General features: G+C 40.0%; 1 protein-coding gene across 5 annotated transcripts in view; it reads right to left on the bottom strand.

Moving 5' to 3' along the window:
- ryr3 (ryanodine receptor 3) overlaps positions 1-15639 on the bottom strand; it is a 111578-nt gene that overhangs the window by 67227 nt on the left and 28712 nt on the right. For all 5 annotated transcript variants that reach the window (XM_051409995.1, XM_051409997.1, XM_051409996.1 and 2 more), the window contains 16 exons: positions 15501-15575; positions 15048-15126; positions 14522-14634; positions 12422-12521; positions 12213-12306; positions 11437-11511; positions 9960-10116; positions 8143-8307; positions 6397-6518; positions 6088-6268; positions 5285-5420; positions 3274-3369; positions 3011-3129; positions 1971-2104; positions 1438-1679; positions 342-534 (listed from right to left, as the gene is read on the bottom strand). In XM_051409995.1, the coding sequence (XP_051265955.1) occupies positions 342-534; positions 1438-1679; positions 1971-2104; positions 3011-3129; positions 3274-3369; positions 5285-5420; positions 6088-6268; positions 6397-6518; positions 8143-8307; positions 9960-10116; positions 11437-11511; positions 12213-12306; positions 12422-12521; positions 14522-14634; positions 15048-15126; positions 15501-15575 (2081 nt within the window). The remainder of the gene's footprint in view (positions 1-341; positions 535-1437; positions 1680-1970; positions 2105-3010; positions 3130-3273; positions 3370-5284; positions 5421-6087; positions 6269-6396; positions 6519-8142; positions 8308-9959; positions 10117-11436; positions 11512-12212; positions 12307-12421; positions 12522-14521; positions 14635-15047; positions 15127-15500; positions 15576-15639) is intronic.

Below are 15639 nucleotides of genomic sequence, written 5' to 3'. Positions count from 1 at the left end.
TGGGCTACAGTGGAGAGTATAGCCACCCAAAGGCAGGGATTATCGACCTTCTCATAAATCTTTCGGCTATAAATTCATTTTGTACTTAGTAACCCCTAGTATCAATATAATTAAAATTTTAAGAAGACTGCGGCTTTTAAGGGAAGTATTGATTCTTTTTTTCTTTGGTCATTTCAGTAATTTTTTAATTTAAATCATTGCTTTATACATAAGGTGGTTGTAGGCTGACGATCTGTAATTGCATCTCAAGTATAAAAACAGTCACAGCAAAAAATAAAACAAGCACCTCTATTGGGAATACTTCTTCATCCCATTTCCTAATTTTAAATGCGGAGCCTTACTTGACACCTGCAGAGAAGCTGACAACAGGGAAGAAGAATCCATCGGTGTTGAAGTCCTCAAACATGCCCTGGACAGGCTGCCCGTTGATCCTAAAGGACATGCTGGGAGCGCCCAAATCCAGACAGCAGCTGACCACATCGTCTGAGTTCAGCAGGTGCTGGTTAATGGAGGCCACAGCCCTTGGGATTCGGCCTAGACAACACCAGGCGGAGACAGAGAGTGAGGATGGATGGCTGTTAGGCCTGCAAAGTCATTGTGAATGTAGGGCAGGATGATGGGCGAGGACAAGAGAGGGGAGCAGAGAGGTGGAGAAATGGGTGATGAGTGCTTTAAAAGGGATGACATGAAATGGAGGAGAGGAGGTGATGGGGCTTTTTAGTAGATTTTGAAGGGAAGAGAGGTCCAATAGGTGTTATGGCTTTAGGATGAGAGCAGAGAATGGGGGATATTGAAAAGTCTTAAAGCCCTAAAGCACCAAGCTGACTAGTTATTTCCTCTTATACAGAAATCATCACCTTCAACTATGGGATTTGCTGTGTGTTCAACTTGAAAGGAATGTGTATAAAAGGTTAAGGTGGACGTTGTGTGGTGGAATTTTAAATCACTGTCACTGTGCTCTGACTTTGTCCTTCACTATGTGGAAAATGAAAAGAGCAGCCTAGAGACTGGACAGCCGGCTCCTGCATTATTCACAGTAAGTTCTGTTGAGGCAAAGACCTTCCAAGTCCACAAGACTTTTTTTTTTTGTATTGTGCACCATAACTGACTAAGAATTACTTCACTGCAATGGTGCAAATTAGTACCCAATAGATCCAGGTCAAAATTAACAGAACCAATTCTACTTGGAATTTACTTTACAAAAGGGTCATATAATCATTTTCTAACAGAGCATAAACCAGTGAGAAAAAAAATTGCATTCATGTAGCACCTTACTGCTCATAGAGGATTTAAAAAATACATTTGTAGGACCATGAGTTACTTCAGTTAAGACCCATTCACACCTTGCATACTCCATAGAGGTAAAACACTACTATAACTATTCTATTCAAAATACATAAGACCAGCACTGCTGGCTAGTCTTATATGTGTGCTTACCTGACCAGAGATGAAGTCCATCAAAGCTGTAAGAGTACAGGTCATCCCCGGCACCGTTGCCACCCCATCCCTCTCCTCCCCCGGGGTAAGGTGCGTAGCCTTTAGTGTTGGCCCAGCCTACCCTCAGGTGGGTCGGCTCTCCGGTTACAAAGTGGTCCACCTGGTCAATCACCAGCTCAAAATACCACTTTTTATATTGAGCTGAACCTTCAGCCATGCCCAGGAAGATGTTTGGCCTCATACTGGAGGTGATAAGAGAGGAAGCTTCTATGACACAAAGCATGTTTAAGAGTCAAATAGTAGTAGTAAGTCAATTCTGTTGAACACAAAAAGCCACACTTTCTGATTAGTTCCAAATATCCTTTCATCAACCCACCTAGAACAAGCACAATAAGACACAAACATCTGTATTAAATTTTAAACAGGCCATCATAAAGCCTTTGAAAATGTCTGAACCTGTAAACATTTATTCACATTTACTAAAAATTGACTAAAACCAACAAAACCTTTAAGAAACCTTTCTCTTTCTTTACCTCTGAACATCATTGACCAGTCGAGTCTGAAGCAGCAGGTCCCTCTTGGGAAGCAGGTTGTCACAGATCAGATTCTGATTGGCTCTCACTGCCACCCCGTTACAAACACAGAGGGAACACAGGACATCCAGAATCTAAAAGAGAAAGAAAATCAGATAACTCTTGTGTAAATAAATTGAATTTAACGTTCATAGGTATGTTAGGTACTTGAAAGGTTGAGGTGTATTCAAATGGTTACAATCTGTAACTTCACCATTAGATGCCACTGAATCCTACATACTGGTCCTTTAAATGATCAGTTGTTCAGTCAGCTGCAATTATTGTAGCACATGCAAGTCAACAAATGCCACTCATGATCAACAGCTGTTGTTTACGAGGATGCCCTTTCGTGCCTGGTATAATTTACAAGGTAAATACTAACAGACTGAGACATTCATACATACATAAACACTGCATGTAAAACACATGGTTGTAACGTCATAAAACACATAAAACGTAATTTGATATGAGGTCTAAATCACAGCCATGCCAAAGATGACAGCACATTCTTTAGAGTTATAAGCTGTTAGCTTATTTTGTTCAACACTAATTAAGGTTTGATCAACAGAAATGTAAATCCTTTCTCAGGGAAAAATGTCTGTGTGCTGTGTTTAGTTTTGTTGTAAAATTCTGTTTTGTCTGCTAAGAGCACACTTTATAATTCATAATATGAATTTCATAATGAGCCAAGTGTGAAAACACTCTCAGGCCAAAATTAACATTTTAAATTAGTACCACTAGAGGTACCAAAGTGGTGTATCCATTTTTCACCCATTCAACAATTTGTTTTTCTGATGTGTTATGACCTTGACAGCCTCACTGGACGCCAGCAAGGCAATATCTTTACTTTGTTAACAATAACAGTATCACACTGGGTAAAATATAATAGTCCTATTTGAGCAATTACACGTGGAATCGCACCAGGAGTCAAAGCCAATCACCATTCAGTCTAAACCACCCATAGCTAAAATTTAGGGTACTATGTTCATCTTTCCGCCCACCTTATGGTTCCGTCCATGCTTGTAGAGCAGAGAGATTATGGATTTAATGTGAGCTCTCTGAATAATGTTCAGAGCCTCTGGACTTTCTACCAAGATACAGTGGAGGACTTCCAGGATCCCTGAGAGGTCAGACAAAATATTTGTTATTATTATTATTATTATTGAACAAATGTATAACAAATAGACTAGCTCTTAGCATCAGAGGAGCATTTTCAACGATTTCTTTCAACAGAGGGTGTGAAAAAATGTGTTTCCCACAATACCTGATGAAGATTCCAGTCTCTCCAGTTTGCTGACCAACCAGTCCAAGTTGCGGGAAAACTGGGTGCAGTTGTTCCTGTTCCCGCGAATGAGTGAGGCTGAACAAAGGACAACGTTTTCAAGGTTTAATGAAAATACACATAGTTTAGAAAAGATGTACATAATATGGTTAAAGGTGTAAAATTAGATCCAACAGTGGATGTTGCAGACAGAATTACTTTTAATGGAAAATAGTCCATCATTCTCCTGTGAACATAAAGTCACTGTCTGACATCTTTGGTCCACAGGTAGATATTAAAATTAATTAAATCTGTGAAGCCACCTGACATCTACTATTTTGAAGTCTTTCTGACAGAAAATACATGGTAAAGGTTTTTAAGTGACTGTGAAGTCAGGCGCTCCCTACTCTCCAAAAAGTTGAGGTGCGTTCCGCCATGCCCTTTCTCTGCGACCGTGGTGACATTATGAAGTCTCCTTATTACTTTACTGTCTCATTTTTCACCATTAGGATTCAGGGACACTGAACTGATAATGCCTGTGAAACAATTTAACATCACTTTGTGCCATAGGAATACTGATGGGTGTCTAATCTCTTTTAATTCTACCTTTACAGGAAAGCTATCGTTCAATACGAACACAAGGATAGAGCTACACCACGAGGCAAGAGCAAGGATGTTCACTGTGAATGATGTGAATGTGAAATTAAAAGTCAGAGACAGAGAGAAGGAACCTGAGGCTAGACGGACTACAGACTTCAAATAATGGTTACATTAGCATAGCCTATATTAAGTGATATAGAAACTTCTATTATTAACTACTATTAAATCAAGTATGAAAGTGATATTAATACTGGCAACATTTCAATGAAAAGAAACAATTGTGAAACAATTTATGTGTAGAATCTAGGTTTAAGTCATTTTTTGTGTTTTTGTCACATTTCTTACATTTGTAATGATTTGCAGATGTAATAAGTGGATTCTTTTAACATCTGAAGAGCCTATTTTACTTTCAGTCAGTGTGCAGGCATCTTTTTTTCTTTTTTCCATTTCTTTTTGATGATTTAACACAATGTATGAATGGTCCATGTCCTCGCCATTAAACAGGTAGGTTGACCAAATGGATAGTTAACTTACACTAATAACTAGGTGAATTGCAACAGAGTTACTATGGAGAGGAGGTCAGGAGAACAAGGTCGCTGCACAATTCATCATGCGAAACCTGCTTCACCAGACTGCCTTTGTATCCTTGGGGGTGACCCCTCTGTGGGCAAGGCTGGAGTGTATTCAGAGGAGTGTTATTTGTGGGTTTTGAGCGTGTGTGTTTAATGTGTGTATGTGTGCATGTGGGAGTACATGCTGGGGAGGTGATGATGAATATAAGGGCAGTCAAGGTGAGCCGAGGGGAAGCTGTTGATGGGAAAGGTCCACTGACAGCAAAACAAACTACTCAAGAAAAAGTTGTCCAAAATAAAACTTTTCAGGGTCATAGCTTCATGACTCAATTCAGGCCCTGAGAGAATGGGATAATGCCAGCACCTGTGATGGCTGGCATTTTGTTAATGACACCATTATTTCATCAAATATGCGGCTGAATGCTTTGTAATGTGCTCACATTGATCTCAGAGAAATATTTGACCTAAATGGAAGACAGAGTAGATTGTGCAAGAAGAATACAAGAGACATTCTGTCTTTGCTTCTCTCTGCACTCCCTTGTCACAAATAATTACATATAAATGTCATGTAAAAGCTATCACCAGCTGTGAACTCCAGATGTGGCATAGAGGAAAACAAGAGTAGGGCTGAGGGAGTTTATGGAGGTCAGAGGAAGGAAGGAAGGAGGAGAGGAAAACAGGCAAGATAAGAATTGTAGACTGTGAAGTGTAAAAGAGAGGAGGAGGATTTGGTGAAGACACTAGGGGAAGATTAATACTGCATGTCTACCCAGGGTCAACAGCTGACAGTGCTGACAGAAGATGTGGATATTTCATATGATCCATCACTTAGGCCCACTTACCCAAGAGTTCATAAAGGAGGTTGAGAATGTCCTTCCACGCTGCGCCTGCCTCCTCCCCAGCCATCTCTCCAAAGTGGGCAGCACTGTCATACAGGTTCATCCGGTCGATGCATTTGGACAGGAGGGCCAGCATGCCCTAATAAAAAGGCCATAAATAATCTGTGATTCACCTCATTTCACCAAATGTATATTCATTTTTGAAATATATTTTTTTTAATTACTCTATGGGGTGAAGTTTAAGTTAAATTACGTTCATTGGTTGTATTTAAAGACACTAAGGTAGGATAGGTGTACAACATGCTCCAGGTTTATTTTGATTGCTTATTGGTCTCTAAGATGAAAAATGGAAATCTTCCAAGCGAGAAATGTCCTTGCACATAAAGGAAGCCAGACAAATATACCTTGTTTTTTATTTAGCCAGGGCAAAGTCTCATTGTAATTTAACATTTCCACTGTGACTTAGGTTTTGAGGCAGCAAACAAAGGTTTGCAGAAGGTCAGTTGAATGTCAGTGTTATTAAATTAAAAATATACTTAAAACACTTGAAAAAATACCTTTGTTGTATGTCATACCACCCCTCTTTCCAATAACTGCCTAAAAATAAGAATTTAAAAATAAATTCATAACAAAAGCTATATAGAATACTGTATAATATACATTAAATGCTCTCCACTGCCATCTTGATACATCTAAACTGAAGCTGCTCCAGTCTCAAGTGGGTAAAAGAGTTTAAAAGTTTTTTGGTTTACAAAGAATCAGCATTTTGTTAGAGCTTCTTAATTAGACACATCATCCGCTCTCACCTCCTCCTTGAAGAGGTCTTGACGTTTGATGAGTGAACGGAGACAACATTGCTTCTCCTCGTGCTCCAGTTCTGAATCGGGCTGTTGGAAGTACTCAATCAGGTCGTTCAGCGTCTGCAGCACCTCTTCAACATACCCGGCCACCGCCATGGACTCACCTTCCGCTGTGATGTCCAAAGCTCTGAGGGGGAGGGACAGGGATGACCAAGAAGGAGAATCAAGCTGCTAAACATGAAATAGATCGAGCAAGAACTAGCATTGTGTGGGTGTTTGGTCATGTTGTGTGAGTGTGACAGAGAAGACAGGTACTTGATAAAGTTGGTAAAGAGGAACGTAGTGTTGCGGATGATGCGTGCAGCCCGAGACTCTTCATGCTGACAGCGCTGCAGGATAAGCCCATCGTCCATGTGGCCTTCAGAATGCAGGCAGGCCTACACACCGGAACAGACACACACACACAGAAATATGCATTTCATCATTATAATAGGACGCACACCATCAAATGTATAAGGCAATAAAACAACCATGTGTTAGTAAATGTCCTTTCGTCCAATCAGACTTTTGAAAATGGAACCGTATATCATATGTGATTTTATTATACAATACAATACAGAAATACACAATCACAGCCTTATGGCAAAATGGCTCTCTGATGATTCTCAGATATAACGGCAAAGTTATAGCAGATACTCTGCAAGCTATTGATCAGAGGCTATGAGAAAAGCCATTTAAGTATGTAAGGGTAAGTGTGAAGGGAGAGTCTCCTTCAGCTAGTGGGTTTACTACAGCTCAGTGAAACCTGACTCACTGTAATCAACAGCATAATCAAGAAGAAGGAGGAGGTGGGGGGCTGGGTTAAGTGTAGACTGGCCATCACCTCCAACATGTCAGGTGCACTGGCATGCTGCCAAGGCTGCAGGGACCGCCTGGCACCAGCACGAGATGGCGTTTGATGTCCCTGGAGATGTGCCCAGAGATGAGCAGCGTTCATGTGCCACCCTAATCCCCCCCGTCTCACCCAAAACTAACTGTCACCCTCTACATGGCCCATTATCACATTTAAATGGGTTGCTACATCATGTGTCCAGGACAGGTCGATGTCGGGGGAGGTGGGGTTGCATCAAGAGTATCCAGGTTGAAGAAGGGTGGAAAATAAATATTTGCCTGGGCGGGGTAGGTGTTCAAATGACCATATAACCCACGGGTGTGATTTGTTACTGTTAACATGGGCTTCGAGGTGTTGGAGACAAGCTATGGCAAGCATTTTGTATCTTACTGTAAACACATAAGTAGACAGATGCCAGATACCATATACATAGTTATTTGTATCACTATGCAACAGTGCTGTGATTGGTTCATAATTATGCAACATGCACTTTCACCTATGATGTCTGATTAGCCTGCAACATTTTTCTAAAGGACTAATATGTCCCAAAGACCACAAATAATTATGAATGAAAAACCTGTATTTTTTCAAATAATATGGAAAATGTATGCCAAATAATGTTTGTTTTGTCTGACTATTTCGTATAACATATAATCTATAACTCATTTTGTCCGTTTTCCATGACAATTTGATTGCAATTATTGAATTCGACAATTTATTAGACATTCAATTGACATTCGGATATGATAATTTTGTCACAATGCAACTACGCTGAAATTACGTACAGTGTACGTACATAACTGCACAACAAAAGGAAGTTTCTCAGTCATTAAACACTGAGTAACAACTCTTGCTGTAAAGGAAACTATATGCATTACCTTGTACTTCTTACTGTACGTGCACTTAAAACCAAAAAACTATCTGAGCACAAAAACAAGAACTACTTCTACAGGCACATGCTATTATTGTTATGACTAGTACACATAAATATAAATCTTGCACTATCTGTCTTACATTTAAAAAAACATTGCTTATGATGACTGAATTTAAAGTCTTTCTGATGTGTATGGGAATAATGTTCCCATAAGTTCTGAAATGATTCCTTTTAATTTGACCTCTGGAAGGATTCAGTGAAATGGAAGCTGCGGGAAAAGTTTTAACCTATTTACCCTTCTTTTCAGGGGTCCTAGGCGAGATGATTTGGCATCAGGTGCCAGGTAAGACAGCCAGAGTCCTGTCGCCACATGCATGACGAAGCAGACAGAGTCTCCGTACTTGATCTCTGGCACTCCCATGCCGTCGATGTCCCTCTTTGGGCCCAAGTCGCCCTTTTCCTGTTGTGTTGACATTGAAAGGCACATACCCACATCACCAAATATACACAGAGAGAAAAGCAGCACACACAACACATAAGCATTGAAATATGACAAATGAAGATATATTATGATTAGATGCTAATCAGAGAGGCAGGTTGAGGAGAGTGCATTCATTGGCCTGCCAGGAGGTTGCTGCTGGCCTCATTAGCTCTGCTACATTTTGGCTCTGCAGAGATGGAGCGATGCAGCTGATTTCAGTCGACAGCAAGTAGTGGGGAACATATTAATGCCAATGTTCAACATGGCAAAGCATTGACCTTTTTAGCTACAGGAACTGACTGGCACTGGGTTGCGTGTACCATGGGGGAGGGAGAGGAGGTGATGAAATATATAGAAAATAAGAGTTTCTATCTTTATTTTTTCTTCCAAAGAAGCATGAATCCCTAGTAATCCCACAAAGCCTGTGGGTCCTGCAGGAATAGTGATTACTGAGGGCAATTACACTGTGTTGTCAGGAGTGGGATGGGTTGGAAAATTAAAGCCTCCGAAGTGGACAGCACTCAGGAGGATTTTATACTGTACCTATTGCAGATAAAAGATATCTACAGGGACACAATGGTACTCTGTGAAGGTGACTCATGGCACTGTGCTGCTTATGTGGCTGTAGCCATTTCAACAGAGGATAATAAAGTAGGATTACTTATTCAGCAAACAGTAAATTCAGGAAATCTACTATAGATATTTTTGCATATTTTTAGCTAGATTTGTAAAGGTGAGGGAGGTCCAATACAAACATGTACACATAAAAGCTTTAGCTTATCATATCAGGACCTACAGTATCCAGTTCTAAATTTGCTAGATGTACTGAAGGTAGAGGCTCTAAAAACAGCTAAAACAGGAAATAATTGCATTATTTGGCAAGCAAGAAATAGAACTGTGAACAGTAAGACAATCTTTCTCCTGCATTAAATTCTACATCTAATTTGCACAGTTTACAAGAAAACACAGCATATCTGAGCGTCACTGAACAACATCACTAAAATACCTGCTTTCAGTTTGAATTTCAAGTAACCATGTGCTCCTTTCTCCGGGTTATTTTTGGCAGTGTGACTATTTTTGGAACACACACTATTGAAACAATAGAACCAAACAGCCCTCACATTGAGAGTTCAAAACACAGTGTGGGATAAAAAAGGGTGAGTAATTGAGGGAAAAAATAAGCAAAGGCTAAAAAAAAGAATACAGTAGGTACCCTGAAAATCTCCCGATGCATCACAGTGAATCCTAATACTGTGGTGGTAAATTTCTTCTGACTTTCTAATTGAAAATGGCTACATCCCAGCCAGTCGCTATTAGGCCAGTGGACAACATGAATGTTTGCTCCAACATTTACAATGCTGTCTACTCAGCAGCTGTGAAAAGGTCAATTTATTGTGGCGAGCCATGAGCTCATTAAGAGCTTACAGACCCATCTCGGGAGTCTTTGATGAAGTAGTCAGGGGAAGATATTTTGAGTCCTCTTTTAATGAGGTTGACTAGGAACATTTATTTACATCAACACCCGGGGAAGCTTTCAGATAGTGTAACTGCCTTGCTCAAGGGGCACATCAGAGCTAGTTGTAAAAATAGAATAAATGAATTATGCTTATATAGGGAAAGCGAGCACTGACCTTGGACGGCCTGAAACAGAAGGCAGTGGATGTGGTGTCGGACATCCCTCTGTCCTGCAGGACCAGTCCGCGGTCCTCAGTCAGGGCCAGGTAATGGCCAGTAGAAAGGTGGCGTAGTCGGAAGGCCTGACCCCAACGAATGTGGCTACCGCTCCAGCTAAACGCAGAGTACAGTTGTCAGAAACTATGCATATAAGACTGGATAGTCTGTGTTCTTCAATACTGGAAACCTTATATAGGTGATTGTTATGTCAATTTTGCAATCGACAGGTAGACAGACAATAATATCAGGCTTCTCTGACTTTGTAACAAAACCTTCTGGAAAATAAGTTTTTTTTTCTGTTTTGTTTTTCAGAGCAAAGCAGTCAATATTTTAATTTGGACAAACTCAGACTCTCTCTGAGAAGTGTTGTGCTATTCTGGGTACCACAACTCCCAGTACTTTTTTGGTACAGATTGAAATGTGTCTGTTACACAGAATAACAAAAACTCAGAAGTACTGAAAGCTTGCATCAATTGTCCTGTAAGATTTAAATTGTTGTTTAGTTATTACTTAGATTATTTTTAAATTAGACAATTTCTTATTGAAACTATTTAGGTCAATTCTTCTGAGGCTGTTAACATTGAGCCATGTTAGCAGCCCTAATTCTGGAGGCAACTAACAAAACAACAGCTTCTCTAGCAATATAATTCATGCGAGCTAAGCTTTCAAAATCTTGGATGATTTTATGAATGAATGAAAAAATATGCCACTGATATACATGTATTTACACGTTGACAAGAATTCCTTATTTTCTTTTTAAACTAACATATAAAGAGTAATTTCACTCTACATTGCAGATTAAATGACCCAATTATAATATTTTCAAAAATTTTGTAAAAACCAATCTGCAAGTGGAATGAGAACGTCAACTGAGAAATAGATAGAGTTAAACTATCATACTGTCAGTGGGGCTTAATGTTCTCTATATGAACGATGCAGGGTTGAAAATACTGTTCAAAATTCCTCCCTAAGCCAAGAAGGAGAACATGTGCCTTAATAGATGCACCTGCGCCATTTCAAAGTGTACAGACTCTGACAGGCAGCCCCAGTGAGAGCCTGCAGACGATGTGACAGGAGGGAATTTGCGTGGGTGGCCAGTTAAAGAGGGAAAGAGAGGAAGAAGGTGTGATAGACAGAGCAAGAGAAGTAGATTGAAAGGGATGGTAAACAGAACCTCGCCTTTTTAAGGGCTCTGCCAACTAATTGGTAGCAACAGTTCAGGGAGGCGGGAGCTGACGTTTATATATAATTGAAGAGTTATTCATAACCTACAGTACAGTATCTGTGACATCTGTACATAAAGCACCAATTCTTTTTATTCTCCATGAAGAGATCTCACTAAAAGACAGCACGTCTGTGAGAGTCGGGTTTATGTTATTTACTTTTCAGAGTTTATTTTATTCAGTATGTTTGTGTATTTGTGTCTCATCTCACCTTATCCTGAGAGGTTCCAGTCTCCAAAGTGAGCGGGCCTTTGACGCTCCCTTTCCCGCTTCATAGTTGACTATCCTGAGAGCACAAAGACACAAGTGGGAGTCTTTCAAGTCACAGGGGGAATAAAATAACTGGAAGAGTTTCTGCTACTGATACAGTTCAGACACAGGAAATACCAACAATGTTGATTAAGTCTCACTGCCCAAGCATTTGGAAGAAATATTCGAATGCACTACCACTGGAATTATGATTTATAATTAGAATTTTGTGACATACAAGTTAGTTAGTTTGTATTTTAGCTTGATACTGTCATACTGGTTATGGAAGTAGAAAATATCCACAAACATGGGGTCAGAGGTCAGAGTCAGCAGTGAAAACACATCCCTTAAAATGTTATTAAAGGATAGTAAAGCGCTCCTTGTCAAAAACTAACACAGAAAAAAGCACCCACAATTGATTTGATTTTCTGACATTTATGGATTTTTGGAGCTTCATAATGACACAAATTTTTTCACACCGTTATATCCATTCACACACCGGAGGTCCTATTCTGCTGGCAAACAAACCCTTTGATCAAACAGCACTTCACCCAACAGAACTATTGTTGTTCAACAATTAGATAATAATTGTTGAACAACAATAGTTCTGTTTATGATCCCCAAAAACTACTTCATAATTTGCTAGTTTCAATGATTTTGAATATGGATTAACTGGTCACAAGACAACTTGGACAATAACTACATTTAGTTGAATGAATGAGCTAATTATCTACTAACCTCTGCTCCTCCTCACTCTTGTCTGCTCCCGGGATAGTCAAGCTCTCATCATGACCATGACAAAGACGCATCACATGGCCACCAACCAAAAACCCTATTAATAAGAAAAACAACATTGTGTTACAAGATACTCGACTATTATTGACCAACCATCTAGAGAAAAAGAAACAGAGTGCTTGCTGCTGTTGTTGCTGGGGTCTTGAACTTACCTACAGCCATGTTGCCTGAAGAGCAGGTAGGCTGGATGTTCCACAGCGTCTGCATGAAGGAGGCATCTACCTGGTTGTTGCCATTGGAGACAGAGAGGTGCTGCAAGAGAGAAGCAGGTTAACGTGGCTTTAGACAGAAGGGTGGAGACTGCCACTGAAGTAGTTGTGTTAGCAAGAGGGAAGCATGGACAAACACTGAGATACAGCAATACAGCACAGAGGAATGAGATGTCCCAGTGTTGGGATTGAAAAGAGAATAAAACAACTTTGTGTCTCTCCTCTGGAGCTGCCAAACAGTGTTATAACGCTGTGAGCTAAACAGCACTGCTACATCAGGTTTTTTTTCCATATTGCAATGTCCAGATAATCCTCAACAATAATTCCTTCCAGCAGAAACACTTGGAGTGGCTCCCATTTCACTACAGGCAGGATTCAGAGGCGAGTGAAAGCTCAAAATGATCTCAGCCTTCAGCTATGTACCAGTTACATGTAAATATGGTACATCTTGTTCCATCTCACTTAACTCCCCTGAAAATGATGTACTTTGACATTATTCTTGGGCCAAATATAACCATCCATTCAGTGTTTTTATAGTCTATCTTGGTGTTATAAAAATGCACAGTACAAGTATTTCAGTACAACATTCCCTGTTGTGTTGTATTGTATGAAGTCAAACTTTTTGTGCTCTAGCTCTCCCTAATATGATTAATTTTATTGTCCTGATATTTGGGCACCAGCCTTAAACACCAGATGCAGAGCAAAAGGAAACTACTGACACAAATCAGCCTAACTGGACACAAAGACATCAACGCCTAAAAAGACTGCGTCACAACCTCTACGACTGTTCACAGTGATGGAGCACTGACGATTGCTTTTTGCCTGAATTTCTGATGTGTCTCATTCTTCAAAAGCTGAGATTCTGTCAGGCTGATTCAGGTGAAGATTTCCCATTGGAGGAAATAAAGTCTGGCTCTTTGCCAGTTTTGCTTTAATTGCACATTTCCCTCCCTGAAGGGCCATAGCATCCACTAGAAGCCAGTGCTGCTCACTCTCCTATGCGTGGCACGTCGCTGTCCCTCCTCCTTTCCATTTCTCTCTGTCTACCTCTCATTCTCGCTCTTGAAATCTCCCTCTCCTCTCTCTTTACCTAGTAAGTTAATTGAGGTCGGGTGTATAGCTCTGCATGAGGGAGACAGCATTAACTCTAAGCTCATCAGTCAGATGGATGCCTTCCCAAAAAAAAATATTTTTAAAAAGAACCTGCACGGGGGGGGCTTTACAAGTAATCAGATTCCCATTACAGATAGCAGTGTAAAGTTTTAACGGTTTCCCCTTGAATTGCCTTGTCACTCTGAAGTTGGCTGGAGTGAGACGGGTATCAGAGCTATCCAATGGCTATGAGACTTTCCAAAGTGCCTTTTTGAGACAGACAGAGAACCAAAGCAGATAACTCTGGCTATGTGGGGCGCATAATCTCCAGAATTTGTGCATTGTCTGCCTCTAAACTCTTGTGCATTCAGAGGAATACAATTCTGTTCTGACATGAAAATAACTGGCAGAGAAATAAGAAAGCCCAGAAAACAACAGCAGAGAAAATCCGAATGAAGTGAGATCTGACAAGCAAACCAGACAAAGGAAAATGAGAGATTATACAGTGTGCATCGGAAACAAGAGACTGTATTTGATGTACCCTGACTGTCTGAAAAATGGTAAATATTCATGAGAGAAAAACCTCTTATCTGGAAATGAGAAACCGAGTTGAGGCCTGCTGATTTAATGAGAATAGCTTGAGCTGCAATTAGCTCATCATCTTAAAAAACTGCAACTTCTTTCTAGTGTGTGGCGAGTTTAAGATGATTCTCTGTTGATTAATGCTCCAATATAATGCCGTCTCCTACCAGGAGTTGGGAGTGCTTTGGTTAATGGCATCAAAATCAAAATGCTAACTGATCATAATGTCAAATTTTCCTAGAGGTTTAGTTCAATCTCTATTTTTTTGCACACCAACAAAAAACTTTAACTTAACTAACTTCAACTTTCTGATACTCTTCAGTTAAAGGTCAGTTTGAGAGGATCTACAGCGGAGAGGACATGACCTACCAGGTATCTCTCTGTCGACACACTGACAAGGATCAGGTCGTCTCCGATACGGACTTTCTCTCCCTCAGATCTTTGCTTGGACGCAGGGTGGATTGTCCACCAGCAAGCCTCTCCTACAGATACAAAAACATTATCCATATATTGATAATAAAGTAAAATACAAACATACATACATATGGGAAGCTCTACCGTCCAACACAGTCACACATGTGCCATTTTAGATAATCCGGACTCCTCTCTGTTGTTAAAGCAACTGTCTAGTCTGAATAGCAAAAAGCATAAAAACAGCCATCATATGAGGAAGACTGAAGTAGCAGTTGAAGTATCATTTCCACTTAAGCATTAAGCGAATGGCCTTAAGCATTTCTGTAGTTCATAAGTCAAGTGTAGCACAGAACATAGTTACAGTATTTCTCCCATAGCTTTTGATTCCATGTCAGTGTTAGGTCGACCTGAAATGGCTACTCAGAAGGACTGAGTTCAACTAAAAGCGGTAAAAACCAAGCGCCTGTTAGTCATACGGTACCTATTGAATCTTCTTGTAGTCCGACATCAAATGACAGCTTGTCTGTCAGAGACCTTGATGTTTTCAAACAGGTCAGGTACTAGTGAGTGAAAAATGAATTAGTGTCAGGTCAACGGGAAAAAAAAGCTGAGAGTGAGAGCAGATCAAAAAAATAACAAATAACTATATAGACTTATACCTAAAAATGTAATGCTAAAATAATTAGTTGATTATTTGATAAGTTGATTGGGAAAATTAATTAACAACAATGTTATTGTCAAGTTAGTGTTAAAATACCAAACATTAGTGGATTTTAGTTTCAGCTTCTTTGTTTCATCCCATTTTTCTGTGTTATTCTAACAAATAAGGGTCATGAATATATAAATACTATATACACGTATGTTTCTTCTTTCAGCATGTGCCACTAAGCACTACTTTACTGAAGAATCATCAAATTGTTTTGTTGATACTCACCATACCACTGAATGAGTGGCGAAGGAGGATGGCGTGACCGTAGAGGAGGGTCCGGTGTCCACCGCCCTGACCCGCCTGCCAGGAAATACACAAGTAATACATTATCATCATGTGGTCATATAGGATCCTTGACCTCTGG

This window comes from Dicentrarchus labrax, unplaced genomic scaffold (assembly GCF_905237075.1).
Source record: "Dicentrarchus labrax unplaced genomic scaffold, dlabrax2021, whole genome shotgun sequence".
Classification (NCBI taxonomy): Eukaryota; Metazoa; Chordata; class Actinopteri; family Moronidae; genus Dicentrarchus; species Dicentrarchus labrax.
This window is presented reverse-complemented; position numbering and strand designations above follow the sequence as displayed.